Consider the following 19,162-nt stretch of genomic DNA (forward strand, 5'->3'; position numbering starts at 1 on the left):
GGTTCTTGATATAATAAGCAGCTCTTGACTAATGCCACTTCCGTATAGACGTACTTCTGCTTCTTTGCTTCTTTTCTTCTCTTACCGTCTTTCTCAATGGATTAATCATTCTCCATTCTCTTGCAAACGCTAATTCCTTACAGAAATGGTGGACAAGAAAGGGAAAAGCAGCATGAATCTGATATATTTAATTGTGATTCATGAAAAGGCCATTGAAAGTAAACATAATGGAGAACCTAATGACCTGAGTGACAAGGAATATACTACCCTTTGCAACTTGGTGCAGCAAAGATCTAGGATAAGTTTCTAAAAGGCTATAAACTATTTTTCATGTAATCTGAAATCTACCAGCCTTTGTTGTGAAGTTTTAAATCCTAGAATTGTGATTGACAGGCTTGACAGTTAGATAAAAAGCAAGTAATTAAAAATTTAAAAGCACCGGCCAAGCAGCATAAACGCATATAGAAGAAAAAATATAAGTCCATATTTGCAATTGGCTAAAATTTTACCAGCAATGTTGGGATGAGAACTGTTTTGCAGTTTAAATATAAGAAGGCATGTTTGGTTTTAGACAACGAAATATGGGGGAAAGCTTTATAATTTTAAAGGATTTCAGGTTGATAATAACAAAAGTTTCATTGACAAATAGATTGGATTTCTTGAATCAAAGATAAGAATCATCTCAAAATACCAAAAGTACGCCTCATAATCACTATCATTCAACAGTAGACATAGGACACTTTAACTTTCTGAGGTCACTTCATAAAGAAATGGATTGCCAGGCTATCAAATCTTTGTCCTACTTGAATGCACAAGTGCATTAATTCCTATCAATCTGGGATACTATACAAATCAGGAGAACTTCATGCATAAATTTAGTAGAAATTCATGCTTTGAAATATTATATTGAAGACGACAAGATAATAATATTTTTCAGGACAATATGGTCAGTACCAGCAGAGCGAAATGAGGCTTCCGTTTTATCAGCAATCCACTCCCCTGTCTCACGTAGTTGCTTCTCCACAGGGCTTTCAGTTGACATGGGGGTACCAAACAGGGACATCTTCTCTTTTGGGTCCCTAAACATTTTCAACACAAAAAATCCCAAAAAGCAATCAATCAGGAAACTCCAGACAATACTAGAACCATTTTTCATGATAAAACAAGAAGTACTCAAGTCAAAAATGAAATAAAAAGTAGTTGCCTGACGGGTTCTGTGTCTCTAAAACTGCCTGCACTGACGGCTCTTTCAATCTCCAGAATTGATGGTTGCTTCTGCTTTCTCTTCTGCTTCAGCCTTGGTATTGATGGTGGCTGTGATGTTGTTGGGGAACTACTGCCAGTGTCTATTGTGGATGTGAACGCTTAGGGGGGCTGCCTTGATGAGATGTGGAAGGTGAAGAAGTTTTGTTTGTGGAGGCAAGAATTTGAAGTTTGTTAATGGAAAGGCAGTTCAAGCTTACCATTCTTCTGCTTTCTTTTTGATATCCTTTGCTTTGAAACTTATTGCAGTGTTGCAAAAGAAGATGCATCCAATACTGCAACTTAAACGGGTGGCACTGAAATATCTTATCTGAACCATCTGATAGACAAAACCAAGCCTTGACCAGTCCCAATTCCAAGTCAAGATGGTAGCCTTTCAGTTGATGGAAATAGCAGACTGAACTTGTTTTTGGCTTTTCATCTCCTGTTTTAGGTTTTCTTGTGCAGCCACTTAAAGTGTTATCTAGTCCCAAATTGGTTTCAGTCTTGTAATTAAGACAAATTGTCTAGTCTCACATGATGAGAGGCATACATTACAATTTTCTTTAAGATGCTAATCCACTTCTCCTTATGCTGCAGCAGTTCCACAAGCACAAAAATGGCATTCTAGGATTTGAAGAGGGAGCAGGGAGGAAGCAATTTTTATTTCATCTAAGCATTAGAACAGGGTGAAAATTGTGTATACTTAACATCCAAAATTGGACCCGGTCTTCTTTTGGGTTGATATGATTTTTCTACCGTCCAAGGATCATCACCACTAAAAAATTAGTTTGTGACTGACATTTGCCGAAAATGGCGAAAATTTACATGGAAATTACATTCAGTTTTTACACTATTCTCAGGTGGGTAGAGTCCTGAGCAAATGAAGAGCTCTTGTCCACTGTGGCTTCTGCGAAAGCACAATTCTCCTCAAAATAGGAACAGCTCCTGCTGATGTAATTGCTGCATGGTTCTCACTATCCATGCTCAAATTGTATAGTATTGATAAACCAGCTTCCATCGCTCGGTTGCTACCCTCTTCAATCAACTTGACCAATGGAAAAATGCCACCCTGTGCAGCGACTGCTCTGGTAGAATCAACCACCCCTTCAGAAATTATTCTGTTAAGTTCAATAACCGCAGCCTCTTGGAGTTCTGGTGAAGATGAGGTTTTTATCTGCTCTATCAACCTTGGGATTGTTTCATAAAGAGTTACCTCCATATTTACTGGATTCTCAAAGTCCAGGTTTGGACCAGAGAAAGAACTCAGTTTAACAAGACAAGAAGCAACCCAATCCTTGTAGCAAATAGGAATCTCAGATATCAGAATTTTACGAAGTAAATGCATGAAATGCTGTGTGTCTATAGTGCTGCGGAAGTGCTCAGAATCAAGCAGTCTTGTAAATAAGCGGGATGCTGCTGATATTGCTTGACCAGCTTCTTCAACTTGCAGGGCCAATAATTCTGGTCTCTGTACATCTGTGTCAGCTTCTATATCTGTCAAATTAGAAATGAGGTAGATTATGAACAGTGGACAAACAAGAAAACTGTTCTAGAATAGTTAAGCAACAGACACATGTACACACATGCAGACACACACACACGTATTTAGCACAATCAGGTAGAAAGAGAGTGTGTATCGCAGGCTTCATTTGGCCAATAGAAATGAGGCTTCAGTAGTATGTCTTGAATGAATAATCTCTGAGAATCTTAATTCCACATTAAGGCCAATAGAAATTGGAAGGAAGCATATAATTTCAAGATAGACTAAATTTGACTGACCATCGTTAGCAGAGTAGTTGAAACCCACAAATAAGCAATACAGGGGAAGGGAAATAATTAGAGAGCCAGCAGGTTAACAGTAAACGGAGAACTACCATTAGTTGACCAAATAAAAGATGTTCTTCACCTCAAATAAAAATAGGAATGTGAGATACCCAAAACCTGTGTGTGGTGGGACGAAAATATTCAAGATTCGCTTGGCTAGTGAGGGAAACACCTTGACGTTTTTAAAACTACAGGTGTCTACCACTTGCTTTTTTGTATAAGGGCTATAGAATGGCATAAATTAACTTTCCAAATACTTAAATCCCAAGTAACTCTAATCACAATAGCTTGACCAAAAAAAAAAAGAAGAATGTCACTGAAAGCCTTAGTAAGACTTTGAAGTTGCAAAAGCCAGGTGTATTTGAATCCAGAATGTGCATACTAGGTTCTCCAAAACAAGATGACATGTTAGAGTTGGTGGTTAATCATCTCTTGTTGGTCTGGTTGCACTAACTAGTAGCTTCACGTTAATGGATGGCTAGGACCTTTACATTTGATTTGGAGCAAATGGAAATGGAAACTTATCGAAAAGTTTCTCTTTCTTCTCTAGCTCTAGTCATCTGCCTGAAAGAAGTAAAGTGTGATTCACTTCTATCTTCTTGAGCTTATCTGTAATCAATTTTTTTGGTATTTGCTCAGCCACACCTAGATGAATGGACATGAGGTATAAATTTACTAGTCCTCAACGCAGGTTCAGTGATCTAAATCAAAATGAACTCCAAAGCAACAGTTTAGAAAAGGAAGAAGCATTCATAAACGTTTTGCATCTTACAGTTCTGAAGCATCTTCCTTACCACTTAAACGTTGTTGGAAAACACAAACTAAGCCAGATGCTACGTCAACTGAGATGACCATTTCCACACATGCATCATCAACTATGACAAACTCAAGGATGGAAGCAGCTTTCTTTTGCAAATTGGGGGATGATGTCTTCAAAATCTCAATGATGCGAGCTAAGAAGGCAGAATTTACGACGTCTCTGACATACATGGTTTGCACACTGTAGAAAAAAGTAGACTTAGTTTGAGGTCTAGCAGTGACAGTCAGTTGCAATCATCATTATAACAAAGTAACAGAGAAACTTGTGGTGCATAACAAGAATCTGAAAAGAAAAAATGACGGCAGACTACCGTGTTAAAATTTGAACAAGGAAATGCTTATTAACTGTCAAATTTTGCCCTAAAAATGATGCAAAAATCAAATTCAAGCTTAGAGACCCAAAGAAAAAGTAAAAGCTGCGTGTCAAATACACTGAAAGAACACACCTTACTGCTTCATAAAGGAAACCTGAAATGAAGGCAAAGAAACCGAAACCAGCAGATCATGAGCGATTAATGTTGGAAAAATATATTCTGAATGGAAAGTATGGATTGGCCAAATGAAGTCACTTTTTCTTCTTAATCATGAATTAGCTTGTAGCACTTACCAAAAAAATACTGTGATGACTACTAAGTAAATGAGCTACAAGAAGAATGTAGTGTAAGAGTAAAAAGTAAATAATTTTGTCTATCAGTCTGTTCCAGTAATGCATGATATATATACATATATGTACACTGACTTCCCTTCAGAACCACAGAGTGGCATCTTTATCATATTGAGGAGTAAATAAATAAACAACAATAAACTTGGCTGCTTAAAATTCACTATTCTTGTTTTTTCAAACTACAACTGGAAGATAACCTTTTCCTTGGGGAACAACAGAAGCCCTCTATGTGAGGCAGCCATTCAGAGATAGAAAACTTCAATGGTGACTCAGCTGTAGCTATTATTTCTCTGACAAAAAAAAACCCTATTAGCCATTTAGATGGCTCTCACCGTGCTTCATGTTGCTCTCTGCAGGAGGGGATTCTATGATTCTAAGACACTGTATGGAACTTGTTTTGAGACCCTATCATAATGGCATATCATCCCAGACATAAGTTGAGAAAGAGGAAAGCATTTGAATTTTTAGTAAGGTACCAGAAGATTGGAGTGATTTTGTTCTTAGGTCAAATACATATCTCTTAACATGTATTGTCTGCTAAGAAGGAGGTGGTACGCATCATTTAAGAAGGCATAATCCACTGATCCCAAGAAAACCTCACAATCCTTCACCTCAGAAGGTAGATCTTACCTTTTAGCAAGGTTAAGTACAAGAAATGATACATCAACACACATAATAAAAAATAAGGTTAGCCTGACCATCCTTTTCTACAAGTAGTGATACATTATCTCTATGAGAAAGCTAACAGTTCCAGTCAAGAGACAAGGCTTTGGATTATCCTAATGTCCCATGCAGGACACTGCTACAGATTCCTAATGAAATCAGTGAATCTGATAAAATTATCTTCATTTACCTTGTGTAATAAATTCCAGCAACCATTTGTTTTCTCATTTATGATCACAGGAGCGTATTTCAGGCAGCATAGTCTCTCGCTCATTCAGTATTTGCAAGCAAACTAGGAGTCTTAACTGGCCCTTATTTTGGTGAAAACCTATTTATACACAATAGCCAAAACCGCAAGACTCGTCCAATATAATCTAGGCGCTAAATAAATTTTCATCTTTTTACTACCTCCTTTTTTTTTCATAATCTAGGCGCTAAATAAATTTTCATCTTCTTTACTACCTCCCTTTTTTTCAGTTTGCTTTCTTGCACATTGAGCTGGTAATAAAACAAGTATTAACAAATTGGTACTAAAATATAAGTGAGCTTTTCTGATGAACAGAAAAGAACCTGGATGTTGACTTTGACTCAGCCATCTCATTCAGATACCCAGGTGACTGAGAATTTCTTGTAGCATTCCATCCCTTCTTTGAAGCATTAACTGGTCCATCATAAAACTGAAAGCGAAAAATACGCTCGGTTCACATTGAAAACAAGTACGAAATCTTTGACTGCTATTGAGCAGTAGGTACAGACCTTTGACTTCATCTCTTTATCAGGGTCCAGAATCCGATTAAGAATGTTTAAAATCTGCATTACAAACAATGTAAAGTCCTTTATTAATTACAGAAATTAAAATTGAAGAGAAACAATATTTGGAAAATTTCCACTACCATCTCTGTTGAGCTTCCAGAGGTCTCAAATTGCATCAGTGAATTAATCAAAGGATAAACAACACCTTCCCTTTCAATTATCTGGCAAACATCATTGCTGCATTTTGAAACATATGAAGTTACTTCTTGACAAATTACCATTAGGCCATGAAAGAATTTGATCTCAGACAACTCAAGATGTAGATTACGAATTCAAAAGTGACCATAAATTAGGAACAGGTATCACACCAGTTACATTTTTTAATATCAAAACTTAAAGACTTCTCAAGTGCATATGCAAAAACAATATTTTCCTTTCTCAGCAACATGAACACGAAGCGTAATACTATGTAATTGAATCATATGAACTCTAAGAGAAACAGACATTAGAAAATCATGTAAATGTAAAAGTAAGTCAGATTAGCTACACAAACATTGTCAGCATAATTCAGCATTGGATATAAAATATATGGAGTATTTCACGAAAGAAAAAAAAAGAGGACAATGTTTTTAAAAGGAGAACAGCCAAGAAATGGAATCAAGAGGGTTTTTCTGCAGAGGACATATAATTTCTACATTTTTTTCACAGTTTGATGCCGATCCCCAAGCTGATCTAGTTGGCAGTAAGATCCAAGGACTATATAAGAAAAAAAGTCCCAAAAAATCACATAAATCAAATTTCTTTGGCTGAGAAATGAAAATGAACAGATATCATACAAAGAATGAGCTAGGATAGCTTAAATCAGACTGGGATAAAAATGATGCACTTGGCAACCTGATTGACAGTCTCTCCAAAGCTCGAATAACGGGCAACCTAACAGTTTCATTTGATGATTAAGTAATTGACTAAGATGATTAATTGCTCCAGCTTCCTTGAATGACAAGCGTATATGTTCATTGACAGATGAATCAGCAATGGAATCTGCAGCTCTGGCAATAGCAGACTCATCATCAAGTCCAAGAATCAAAACTAGTCGAGCAACACCATCAACCCATGGCAAAAGTGTGAACCTCCAACTTGAGGATGATTTAGGGTCTGATTTGTTCTCATCTTCCATTTCTATGGCTCCTATACGAGCGAGGGAACTGTTGTTGTGTTCGTCCAACTATGGCATTCTTTTTTGCCTCATCTAGTTTCTGGTCTTCAATATTCAACCCAATTAGCAGTTCTGAAGCACCATATCTTGAAGGAGCTGTTGAACTTTGCTCAAGGTTTGTGCCATCAGGTAAAGATGGCCATGAATGCAAAGCTGGTTTAAAAGACTTGTAGGCAGCTGCACCAATCAAAGGAACCAAAACAAGACCTTCATCTAATAATAGAATCCTATAGTAATCATCTTTAGCAAATTCCAATAATGCATTTCTCGCCTCTTTTCTAATGACCTTGTACCCTTCCTCATTACTCTTCAAGAGATTTGCCTGAAAAGTGTCTAGCATTAGTAAAATCCTAACAGCCACTTACCTTCATGAAATCTCATACTTGAAAATTACATGTTAATACACGTAAAACCTTATACATGAAAATTACATGTTAATACTTGAGAATTACATGTTAGTAAAATCCTAACAGCCTCTTATCTTCATAAAACCTTATACTGGAAAATTTCATATTAATACTCCATGTGTGGGAGGACATTGATGCAGGACAATCTTTAAATTCCAAAGTAACAATTTCTATTGGAGATGACAGCCAAAAGCACAAGCCAAGGAAAGAGAGTCCTGAAATTAGGGATTCTCCTAGTTGGACCTAAATGTTTTCTTTCCCTGAAAATAACTCAGTATGTCCCCTAGCACCAATCATCTAAAAACATCATCCATGCTAAGCGTAATTATTTTTCCAAACGAATAACAACATGAAGATTCCTACAAGGACTTTCATGAGTGCTTTTAGTTGTTCCTCTCTTTTCCGCTGTCATGATTGACATATTCATATAGCTTTATTACAACTACTTAACTACGCTTACATGGAACATTTTGTTCTCCTCACATAATTTTAATCTTTGGTTGGGAATTCTAAATATAACTATTCACTACTATTACTAGTCAAATTCTCAATACAGTTGTTATATTAGTTTCTCTAATTTGATGCTAATGATTTAGAAATGAAAAAAGAATCCAAAACATAGTTTAAAGTTGTTCGATCATCACAATATTGATTAACTAATAAAATATGCTTGAGGTTTCTGAATGCCAAACTCAAAAATAGGCAGACAAAATGAACTACATTTCCTTAATTTTTTTTCCTCCTGGACATCTGCAACATTTCTTTTATATTTGCCAAAAGAAATCATGTGAACAGACAACTTTTATTCCTCAAACCTACAATTGATTCTGACAGTTACAGGGTAGGCTTCTTAAAGAGTTTTAACAACTCGCTAAAGCTATGGAGTAGCATACTAGGAACAAAGAATTTCCCAACCCAAAGTAAAATAGATATCAAGTGAGCCTCACCAATTTTGGAATAACACCTATTTCAACCATGATCTTGTGGTTAGAATTGCTAAGTGCTAAATTAGACAGGACACCTCCAGCTGCCTCCTTCACTTGTACGTCCTCATCCTCCAAGAACTTAATAAGTAAAGGCAGGAGCTCTGAGTTCGCAATTTTCACTCGGATATTCTCATCTACAGACAAGTTCCACAATGTACATAAGCCTTGCTCCTTCACCTGCAGAAAAAATCCAAATTGAAAATTTTCCACATGATATATCATAAGAATACATGTACAAAAGTATGAATATTTAAATAGCTTGCATACATTTGAAGACAAGGAAGTTCGTCTAAGCATGCTAGTTATCTCCTCTACTGCCCCACTTTCGGCCACAGTGTTTCTGTAAACATTAATGGAGGAAATCGTCCTCAAGATTCCAGCAGCAGCTTCACATGCAGAATCAGAATCAGACTTGAGAAGGTTGACAGTAAGATTTACAGCACCATGGAATTGCATGACATTATCTATGCATTTTTTCCCTCCAAGTGAATACTTCCAGAGTGCAACTACAGCTTGTTCTCTATCAAGAGGATCGTTATCCAATCCAAGCATCCGTACAAATAATGCCACATAACCATCACTGCTCCCAGATGAGCTCCTCCCTCGTGCATCAACATCCTGATACCGAGTGGCAATTGATTCATTCACATATGCATAAAAAGTAATGGCAAATTTAAAGGTAAAAGTACATGTCAACAAGGAACAGAATAATGACATGTATACGTGATGAAAGACACATCTTTACTGACCATGTCAATATCAAGAATTTTGGCCCATAAAAAAGGTTAGTTATATCCTGGAAAAGGGTTGATTAACAAAATAAATATAGCGGCACTAGTTTGGAACAATAAAAATCGTCCTGAACAAGGTAATATATGAATTTTAAGCACCATATAACTCCAAATAACACAGCTGCACTAGGAAAAACAAAAGAGAAAGAAAACAAAAAATTAGCCACAGCAAAAACTTTGATGAACTTAAGATACACCTAAATGGATGGTATGACTAAAGTCATGTGACCCCAAATATAACACACTATTGCCATCGGCAAGTAGCATGTTTTGGGATTTTTATTCTCAGGATTTCAATCAAATTATTGCTTAGCATTATAAAAGACAAGTTAAGATTTTTTGTGCTTTGATCTTACATGGAAGTGTACAGTTGTAAAGATACACCATTGTCCCCTATATAAATACTTGCCTGGGCCTTCCACAGTTCTACACCAAGAACTTAGGATTGGCAACTCAAAGGCGAGATTAAGCTACTCCAATAGGACTCAAATAAATTTTGCTTTTCCCCTTTTTTTTTTGGGCGGGGAGGTGGGTGGTGAAGGATGGATAATTGAATTTCCAAAATTCAACAGCAATAAAAACAGTTACATAATCGACCAGACAATATCAATTTCAGACTGAAATAAACATGAAAAAATTCTAATAATTCCTCAACATAATTTTGCAAGAATCTCGATCACTGATATAATTTTCAAGAAGCCAACATTTTTGTATGCTACTTGATATCTATAGCACAGCATACAATCAGCATTACAAAAACAGCAACAAATTTAGACTTCACAGTAAAAACCATTAATCACAAAAAAAAAACTCCGAATAAACATCAGAGTTCGATCACTATACTCATATACACAAAATCTTAGAATAAAACGTGAGTGAAATGGGATGAAGACAAATGGAAAGTCGATGATATGTAGAAAGCTTACAGCAGAAGATGAAGGCTGAAATGGGATGGCACCACTATCATCAGAGACCCTTGTTCTAAAAATTGAATCTTTATAGCCTATTCTGAGCTTAAATCTGTAATGATTAACATTATCACTGCTAAAACAGTTGGTTTTCTTGGTTCTAACTGTAACAAATCCCACTTGAGGATGCAAGATTTGATTTTGCAGCGGATTGGAGGGCTTGAGTTGTATTTGGGTTGAGATTATCAGCGCCATTTATGCAATGCTAAAATCGATGTTTGGCACTCATAAGTTCTATCTGATTGTCGATGAAATAGAACAAAACAGAGGTTCTGGAAGGAATAACAGTCCGGGGTTTATGTGTCTAAGCCAAGGTTTTGGACTGGGGATTTTCTTCCATTTTTTTCCGATAAAAGGACTTGGGATTTTGTGGTTTTGAGGACTAAACAAATGAAAATGGTGCGTTTGTATTCTCTCCTTTTTCTTGCTTTGAAAAAGATGTTAGATGTCTTTTATTTTCCTTTTTTTTTTTTGGTTTTTGGAGAAAATAGCCACATATCAGCCAAGATTTGTATTATATCAACCAAGTTGGTGCAAGATTTTATCCTTAATAAGTTTTCAAACTTTCCTCAAAAAAAGGTTTTTAAACTTGGTTTATTAAGTAAAAAAATACTAGTATAAATCTTAATAGGTATATATATGTTCGTATATTCAACATTTCAACTTGACGGCTTTCAACTCGATTCACGTAGTATCAAAATAAAGCTTGAACAGTATTTTGAATTCATTAAAAATCTAATTAACCTTGACATTGTAATATCAACTCACTTAATTCCCTAAGGATAATTTAAAAAGAGCTTATTTACATGCATATCGATTTAGGAATCTTTGTGAAGTTTGAAAATTTTTAGTGGGATGAAGTTTATTGTTAATACATGATTAATAATACAAATCTCAAATTTTCATTGATCAAGAACTTAAACTAAACAAGAATAGAACTACAGAGTAAGACGGGACCACCGCTCTCAAGTTTAAAATATTTATATTTTCTTCTTTTGAAATTTTGAAAAAAAATTTATGAATTTTAAGATATTTGCCCCTCAAAGTTCTCAAAAGATGTTACGGTGATATGTATTTTGCCCTCTTAAATTAAATTTTTTATTCCGTCCCCCAAACTAAAAAGCCTTAGAAGTTTTTTTTTTTTTTTTTTGTAATTAAAAAGCCTTAGAAGTTGACTCCTTGCCCTCACAAGAATTACTCTTCTATTTTGGTGTACATGTATCCATTAAATAATAAACCACTCAATGTTCTTTATTCACATTACCCCCTTAAATTATACTATCTCAATTGCACCCTTAAATTACTTCATTGCCACATGTCAAAATACTAGTGAGGGGCTTTTGGATATGTTACCACTGAGAGCCACCCACAATTGTTGTTGTTTCCCAAGTCTCATTTTCATTTTTGATAATACCATCCATAGAACACTACAGCAGACAACAGCCAAAACCTTCTCTTCCTGAATTTGCATGTAATTCATGCATTCTGTGGATAAGGAAATCAACAATTGGCTCTGAAATGAGCAGTTCATTGAGCTTCCAATTCACCAAGGCCTTGCCTCCCCGCCTCCCTTCTCAATCCAAAAGCCCACCACTTTTGATTGTCTGCAGACGTAAAATTCCTCCACCTTCAAAGCTAAAGGTAATAAATTGTCAACCGTATGACAATTTTATTTGATGGAGAAAAACAAAACTGCATCAGATTTTGCATTATTTTACTTTTAGCCTCTGAATTCTTAAATCCCATATTTTGCTAGTTGTTGATAACAGGCACAAAGAAGTCTCAGCACAGAGCCCATCAAGAATAGTGGAACTGCAATTCCCAGTTTGGCAATTCAAGTTGGGGCATTTTTTGCCACTGTAAGCAACTGACTTTTTTTTTTTTGTCTTATCTCATTACAAACTTGAAACTAAATTATTTGAGAAAATTTGCCAAACAGGTAGCAGAGCCTGCTTTAGCAGTAACAGGAGTGAATGATGAAGAAGATTTGATAACCATCTTAATTCAGTTGGGGATATGTGCTTTTATATACTTTATTGTCTTTCCAGTGAGTGGCCATTACCATATTCTTGACCTTGCAAATGGGCTCAATGGATACCATGAACTGTTGAAAAAACCAATACTGATTTATATGTGCAAATTAATTGCAGCCAATCATTATGAACTGGCTTAGGATCAGATGGTACAAAAGGGGCTTCATCGAGATGTACTTTCAGTTCATGTTTGTATTCATATTCTTCCCAGGGTAAGTGATTCCTACTCTAAAACCACTTCTGATCCACTTTGCCAACATTATAATTCTAATTCTTTGCGGTCAAAGTTGGCATTTCTCATAATCAGGAGTAGTATCTGAACATTTTAACCTATTAGACAGCTGAATTAGTACTTGAGTGTAAGGTGATTAGTGCACATAGATAATGGTAGACAATGGTGCCATCAATTTAGAGGAATTGCAGTTTTGAAAAAAAAATGATACCTAAACTTATAGGTTCAACTACTATTGATTGTCACATAAAGAAGTTCATGATACAAAGTCTACACACATTTTGTTAAAGGGGTGCAAAACTTTGATTTAATCAACTAAAAACTAACATCATTACTTGTGGCAAATAGTGAAACAGAAACTAGCTGTTATGAAGCCTAGTTAAGCATTCTCTGTCTTCAAACACAAGCCTAATTTGCTCTTCTTCAAAAAAAAAAATTGTCACTAGCAAATATTCATAATTAATGTTGGAGGAAAAAATTCTGGTGGAGGTACATTTTTCTTCTTCTTCTTCTTTTTCCATATCTGATGGTTCGGTTCATGTTTATTGACTAATAAGAGGGCCGATATCTCTCAGGTTACTACTATGGGCACCCTTCTTGAACTTCAGAAAATTCCCAAGAGATCCATCCATGAAGTACCCTTGGTCTACCCCAGAAAACCCCTCTCAAATCAAGGGTGCTTCTCGCAAGTACCCTTGGGCTACACCTGAAGATTATGAATAACTAAAACTCAAAAATGTAATAGTATTGGAATTTGATGTTTTTTTTTTTAGTCTGTCTATCCATCATGCTAGTAGGCGCAAATGACTGGCTATTAAATAATGTTTATTCTTTTTAGAGAAAATTTAAGGATAAATTACCTTTTACCTCCCTATAGTTTGGTGCTTTATCACATAACCTTCCTATGGTTTAAAAATTTATATATAACCCTCTCATAATTTATATTAAAGTGTCACCGTTACTTTTTCCATCAAAACTAGTTATCAATAGTAAAAAAGTCAAAATCAAACTAATAAACTGATCAATTTATCCTTTCATTAATTCTTTTTTCCCTCCACACATAAAAAGAAGAAACTGAAATAAAAAAAGATAAATAAGAACTAAAAAATATCATTAAAGATTTGGTTTAAAAACTATAATGATATTTGTAGTAAAAAAAGATTTGAAATTTTTTGTTTCTTATTTATTTGTTTTATGTTTCCCTTCCATTTTTTTGTTTCTCATTTATTTATTTTTTATTTCTATTCCAACTCTTTTGTATTTGGAGAAAATTAAGATTTGCAGGCCAAAGTATAGGTTGTCAAAATCATCTCTTCTTTTCCAAAAAAGAAAAAAAGATAGAGAGAAAGAAAAGAAAAAAAAAGTAGTTAAAGGAATGAATTTGTCAATTTATTAGTTTGACTTTGACTTTTTACCATTCACAGTTAATTTTAACGGAAAAATTAATCCAAACTATGAGAGGGTTATATACAAGTTATTAAACCACAGGGGGTTACATGATGAAACACCAAACCCATGGAGATAAAAGGTAATTTATCCAAAATTCAAGTCAATAACAATTTTATTCGCTTTTCTGCTTACATTTAGCTCGTAAAGCAAAAATTCCAAAAATTGTTAAAAATTGCAACTATTTATTTATCTACACTACATATAAAGGAAGAGCACATTTTGATCTACAACATTAGCCATAAGTAACAGAATTAGTGCATATTTTGCCCAGACTATAACTGGCAATATTCTAGCAAAATTGAAACTAAAAGTTGGCCTAATCCACAAAAATCTTGATGAAAAATGGTTCCATCCCCAAAATCTCAAAATCTCCTCAAGTATTCCTTATATCCAAAGGTAGCAGCAAAGGCTAGAAGGATTGGAAAGAAGGCCAAGAGTTTAATAATCATCCAACGATTCTGCTCAATAAACATCTTCTTCAGTATAACCTTGCACTTCTGGTCTGCCTCCTTCAAAAGGGCTTGACGAGCAGGATCCATTCCACCCCTTAGTGCTTTCTCATTCTGTTAAAAGTTATTATTTGATTTAGAAAAAAAAAAAACCGTTATTTAACATTGGATTCCTCTACCTTAAATTTCATTAAATGTGAACTGTACAACTTTTAAATCAATGGAAACAAGCACAACCAACAATCTTGTGTGAAAGAGGAAAAAATTATAACTACCTTTTGCCTAAAACTCTTGAGAGTGTCGCGTAAATCATCGGCAGAAGCCAGCTTTGAAGCTAGTTCTGGCCATCTTTGGTTAAGCTTTTGGAGGATGGCCACACTTGTTTCCAGGTTATTTGCATAGATCTTTTCCTGTACAGATGGATTGCAAACTATAGCATTAGCTATTGATTTTAACATAAATTTCAGAAAGACCAAAAGAATATTGGAAGAAAACAATGAAAGAAAGGGATAATATCAGAAACCTCCCTTGAGGTTTCTCGTAATATCACTTGGCACCTTTGAGGTTTTAGAAATATCACTTACCTCCCCTAATAATTGTGAAAAGACTATATTAATCCTTACTTGATACATAATTCACATATCAAATAAATGGAGTTCAAAAATTAAAAAAAAAATGAAAGTAACTTTCTTCTCTTTCCCTTTTCTCCATCATTCTCTCGTACTCATTTTTTGGATGACTATGCAATATTTTATTTGTAAATTATAATAAATTGAATTTTATTTTTCTTTTAACTTTTGTGATTGTGATAGAGTGAGGTATTATTTATTTACTTATTTTGAATTAATTTTTATAATGATTGGTACAATTTAATGATTTGGGCAAGAGTTGACAAGATGTTGGAAAAAAAATATAAAGTTTATATGAAATTAGTTTTAAGCACATAGAGTTAAATTGGTGCAAGTGTATTTATTTCAAATATCTCTTTTACTTTTCAAATTTATAGTTTTATGGGGTATAGTATTATGATGTAATAGTATTACAAGAGATTATTTTTTAAATGATGGTTTTCTTGAAGTGAATAAAGCGGTTTAGGAATATTTTTATTTAGCAAGTAAAAGGGTAGTTTAGGATCTTAAAAAATTTTGTTACACAAATAACAAAAGTAAGGAAAGTAAATGATATTTTTAAAGCCTTAGGGGCGCTAGATGATATAAAGAGAAACCTTAGGGGAGGTTTCTGATGAAAGTTCCTTGTAGACATGAATTCTAGCTTACCCATTCCTTGTAGCATTCGGTATTCTGAGTCAAACACCAGAGTAACAACTTGGTGGCTTCTTGGGATAATTTTGGGTTTCCTGCAAAAATCATTTGAAGACAGATAGAGAATATTGCCATGTCGTTAGAATCCACAATGGAAAGTCATTTTTCAGGTTTGAAATGTATTACCTTCCAGAGTTGCTTTCATTGCAAAATCCTGAACTTGTAGGGCGAGTTGTTTCATCGATTTACTTCTAGGAGTACCAGCAAGAGCAACATAAACGAGGGTGGGATATATTGCCTCAAATCTATCAGTTGCCTGCTTTGCATTATCAAAAAATTATGTTAACTACTTATCCCCCCGGCAAAAAGAAATTTTTTGGCTGCCTAATTTTGTGCTCAAAATATAAGGGTTAATCATTCCTATATTTTTAATGTATACTTTAGCGGCTCTGGATATACAACACGTGTAAAATCTGAATTTGAATTCTAAATTTTACATATATAACATGCATTTAAACTCGTTAATATATACACTATTCTTGTGGAAAAAATTTATCTAAATATTAGGCATTGCTCCATCACGAAAACAACATCAATGACCAATTATACTACATAATTTATACTGTAAATTGGTTTAATTTCACCTTGATTGGGGTAGAAGATGCAGGAAATGTCACATGTAGCAAAAGGTCTAGTGCCAAAGGTGGCATTAAACGCTCTCCTTTTCTTACAGCACCGTTTACCAAGATTTTATACGCATTAGGTCTAGAAAGAATTCTGTGGAAAGAAGAACAACAGAGCAACTTTTATAAGTAAAAAAGCATTTACCAAAGAAGCATTGCAATTTTGAATTATGCTCGACAATTTCAAACCTTTCTGCTAGTTGTAAAACCAAATCCCTTGTCTGTGGATTTGAACTTGACTTGCTGCCTGCTCCCAATATGGGCAAGACATAATGTGCCCATAGATATAATCCTACTGTTAAATCTCCCTGAGAGGCCTGGACAAAGAAAATTTAGCTTGGTCATCCGTTCATGTTCATGAAGACGAACAAATAATTGGAAGCTTATTTTGGCCGAAGTGACGGGATGTTCATGTAGGTATATACCTGAATTATCATCCATATGTAGAGTGGAAGCTTATTTTGGCCGTGATATTTCGAATTAGCCCTCAAAATTGGCAATAGATGAATCATAATGTCAGGTTTTCGTCGCAATATCATAGATACTACGACAAATGTAGCGACCTACAGCAACAATGCAAGAGATCTGATAAGAAACATGTCAGAGATATCAGATCTCTTCCACTTAACAAAGCTCATATAGCCATGTACACGTCTACTTGCAACAAGAAATAAATCAGCTAAGCAATCTATTGGTAAAATGTCCAATAATTAAATGTTGTCCTCGACCAAGATATATAGGAAATATATGTCCACAATCAACGCTCAAGAACCATTTTTGGAGATTGTACCTGAGATTTTGATGATGAAGTTTGAACTCCTTTTTTGGGGCCCTTAGATCCAGCTTTCTGTATTGTTAAATCAGCAAGAATGCAGTCCAATGACCATAGCATAAAGGACTCGAGTGATTCATTGGAAAGTTGATTAATCCAGTCAACCGAAGTCCTATAGACAACTTCTTTTATATGACAAACGGGGATCTGCTCAACACAAAGCAATTGACCAAATTACTTTTTTCAATTGCTTAGTTCCTATACAAAATGTATTCTTTATATGTTCATGAATGAATTGCACTAGTTAAAATGCAGTATGGAAGACCAAAACGAAATGAACAAGTGCCAAAAGATTGTTATGCCTGAAGGAACCACTCTTTATATGTGACTACTTGAATGCAAATTTATTCTGATTTTTTCTCAAGTAATTATCTTTTTCTTCTTTCTGTTTCTTTCCTCCCTTCTTGACATGGCGTCAAGTAAAGGTAAAATGGAGAAAAAACCATATTGGGCAGTACCCATCTCCAAAACCAACTCACATCGGCAATTGCATCAAGGGATGACTCTTTGAACAACTCCAACCATGGAAACTGTGCTGCACTCACAGCCGAAAATGCTCGTCCAAAATAATCTGCAAATCTCGTTAGTTGAATCTCCTCTTGTGATGCATACGATACCTACAAATTGTCAAAAAGAAAACAACTAAGTTACAAAGAAATGCACTTACAAGATCAAAGTTAAAATGTCCAACGCAAGAAACTTGTAATTGTACGAATAACATCCCTCAATCTAATGCAAGCATTTTGTAATGTTCCCAAATGTATATATAGTAAAGCATGAAATATTGTTTTTGATTAATAGTAATTCGCAATCCGGGGTGCACGAGTGGAAATACTCAGGTTGCATGGTTAATTAGTGGAGATTACATGCTTTCATTTTTGCTATACAAAATTAGAAGAGCTGACCAAATTCACATATATTCACTATTTATTTACAGTTTTATCAAATTTTGGCCAACTCAAGAGATCGTATTTTCAATTTAAGCAATGCATGATGCGACACATTAATTCGTGCCCGAATTTTCCAACTCATCTTTTGTGGCAATTTCTACTTTACTTTCTATTTTCTTGTCCGGTGCACTTTTTACACGTTTTAGAAAAATAGTAAGTGATATAAAATTGGATACAAGAAGTGAAATAGAGAATTCGCAAACCATTAATATGCCAAAGAAGTAAAATTTGAGCAAAAAACTACATGAAACCAAAAACTAACCGAGACATCAGCAAGGAAAGAAGAGAGATCATCACCATCAATCTTCATAGCAGCTTCAGCAACAGTCACATTAGTCTTCTTTATCTCCTTTTTCTCCTTCTTCTTCTTCTTCTCTTTTTCCTCCATAGCTCCATTCTTCCTACTCTTTCCACTGCCACCATTTTCTGATCGATGATTTGACGAATTTGCCAAAAACTTTCCATCATCGTCATAAATGTCAGCCGTTTTTCGAGCCTCAACATTTTTCCTCCTCTCAGCAGCATGCTTCTCCAACGACTCGAACACATTTCTAGTACCATTGTCAATAATATTTTTGGTGGGATCAGATGATGGTTTTTTCGTTGCTTGGTTTTTCTTATTTTTTTGTTGCTTTTTCTTAGCATATGTCACTTGTTGCCACCCTCCATTATTCTTTTGGCCTTGATCCAATTCATTTGTGGGATTGGATTTCGCTTCCATTTTCTTTAATATCTTGTAAGAGGGATGCGAAAGAAAACAGTTGGAAAAGGAAGAATAGATAAATTAGTTGAGTATAGAGAGTTTATTGAGTGACAGGAGGGAATGACGGGGAAAACAAGTAACGGATGGTTTTGGTTGGAAAATAAATTAGTGGAAAAAAGTGCAATGGGACGTTAAAATCGGGCCTTTTATGGCTAATGCAGATAAAAGATTAG

General features: G+C 34.9%; 2 protein-coding genes and 1 pseudogene across 2 annotated transcripts; 1 reads left to right on the forward strand and 2 right to left on the reverse strand.

Moving 5' to 3' along the window:
• Window positions 1-1,890: 1,890 nt before the first annotated feature.
• On the reverse strand, window positions 1,891-10,814 carry LOC140032812 (uncharacterized; annotated as a pseudogene).
• Window positions 10,815-11,722: 908 nt separating this feature from the next.
• LOC140032810 (NAD(P)H-quinone oxidoreductase subunit L, chloroplastic-like) lies at window positions 11,723-13,445 on the forward strand. Its single transcript, XM_072073577.1, has 5 exons — window positions 11,723-11,977; window positions 12,106-12,195; window positions 12,276-12,383; window positions 12,487-12,581; window positions 13,177-13,445. Exons 1-5 carry the CDS (start codon window positions 11,855-11,857, stop codon window positions 13,322-13,324), a joined length of 564 nt encoding a protein of 187 aa, XP_071929678.1. The 5' UTR covers window positions 11,723-11,854; the 3' UTR covers window positions 13,325-13,445.
• Window positions 13,446-14,212: 767 nt separating this feature from the next.
• LOC140032811 (uncharacterized) lies at window positions 14,213-18,947 on the reverse strand. Its single transcript, XM_072073578.1, has 10 exons — window positions 18,489-18,947; window positions 17,756-17,893; window positions 17,235-17,423; window positions 16,870-17,007; window positions 16,634-16,761; window positions 16,406-16,538; window positions 15,948-16,077; window positions 15,777-15,856; window positions 14,775-14,909; window positions 14,213-14,613 (listed from the first exon to the last, which is right to left on the reverse strand). The coding sequence occupies exons 1-10, from the start codon at window positions 18,945-18,947 to the stop codon at window positions 14,413-14,415; spliced, it is 1,731 nt and encodes a 576-aa protein (XP_071929679.1). The 3' UTR covers window positions 14,213-14,412.
• Between the last annotated feature and the right edge of the window lie 215 nt (window positions 18,948-19,162).

Source organism: Coffea arabica, unplaced genomic scaffold, assembly GCF_036785885.1.
Source record: "Coffea arabica cultivar ET-39 unplaced genomic scaffold, Coffea Arabica ET-39 HiFi ptg000092l, whole genome shotgun sequence".
NCBI classification, from domain to species: domain Eukaryota; kingdom Viridiplantae; phylum Streptophyta; class Magnoliopsida; order Gentianales; family Rubiaceae; genus Coffea; species Coffea arabica.

Coding starts and splice junctions, on each gene's coding strand:
- LOC140032810 (XM_072073577.1), top strand. CDS start 11,855: ATGAGCAGTTCATTGAGCTTCCAATTCACCAAGGCCTTGCCTCCCCGC. Junction 11,978..12,105: donor CTCCACCTTCAAAGCTAAAG/GTAATAAATTGT, acceptor TGTTGATAACAG/GCACAAAGAAGTCTCAGCAC. Junction 12,582..13,176: donor GTATTCATATTCTTCCCAGG/GTAAGTGATTCC, acceptor GATATCTCTCAG/GTTACTACTATGGGCACCCT.
- LOC140032811 (XM_072073578.1), bottom strand. CDS start 18,947: ATGGAAGCGAAATCCAATCCCACAAATGAATTGGATCAAGGCCAAAAG. Junction 16,539..16,633: donor GTTTTACAACTAGCAGAAAG/GTTTGAAATTGT, acceptor TTCTTTCCACAG/AATTCTTTCTAGACCTAATG. Junction 15,857..15,947: donor AATGAAAGCAACTCTGGAAG/GTAATACATTTC, acceptor TGATTTTTGCAG/GAAACCCAAAATTATCCCAA.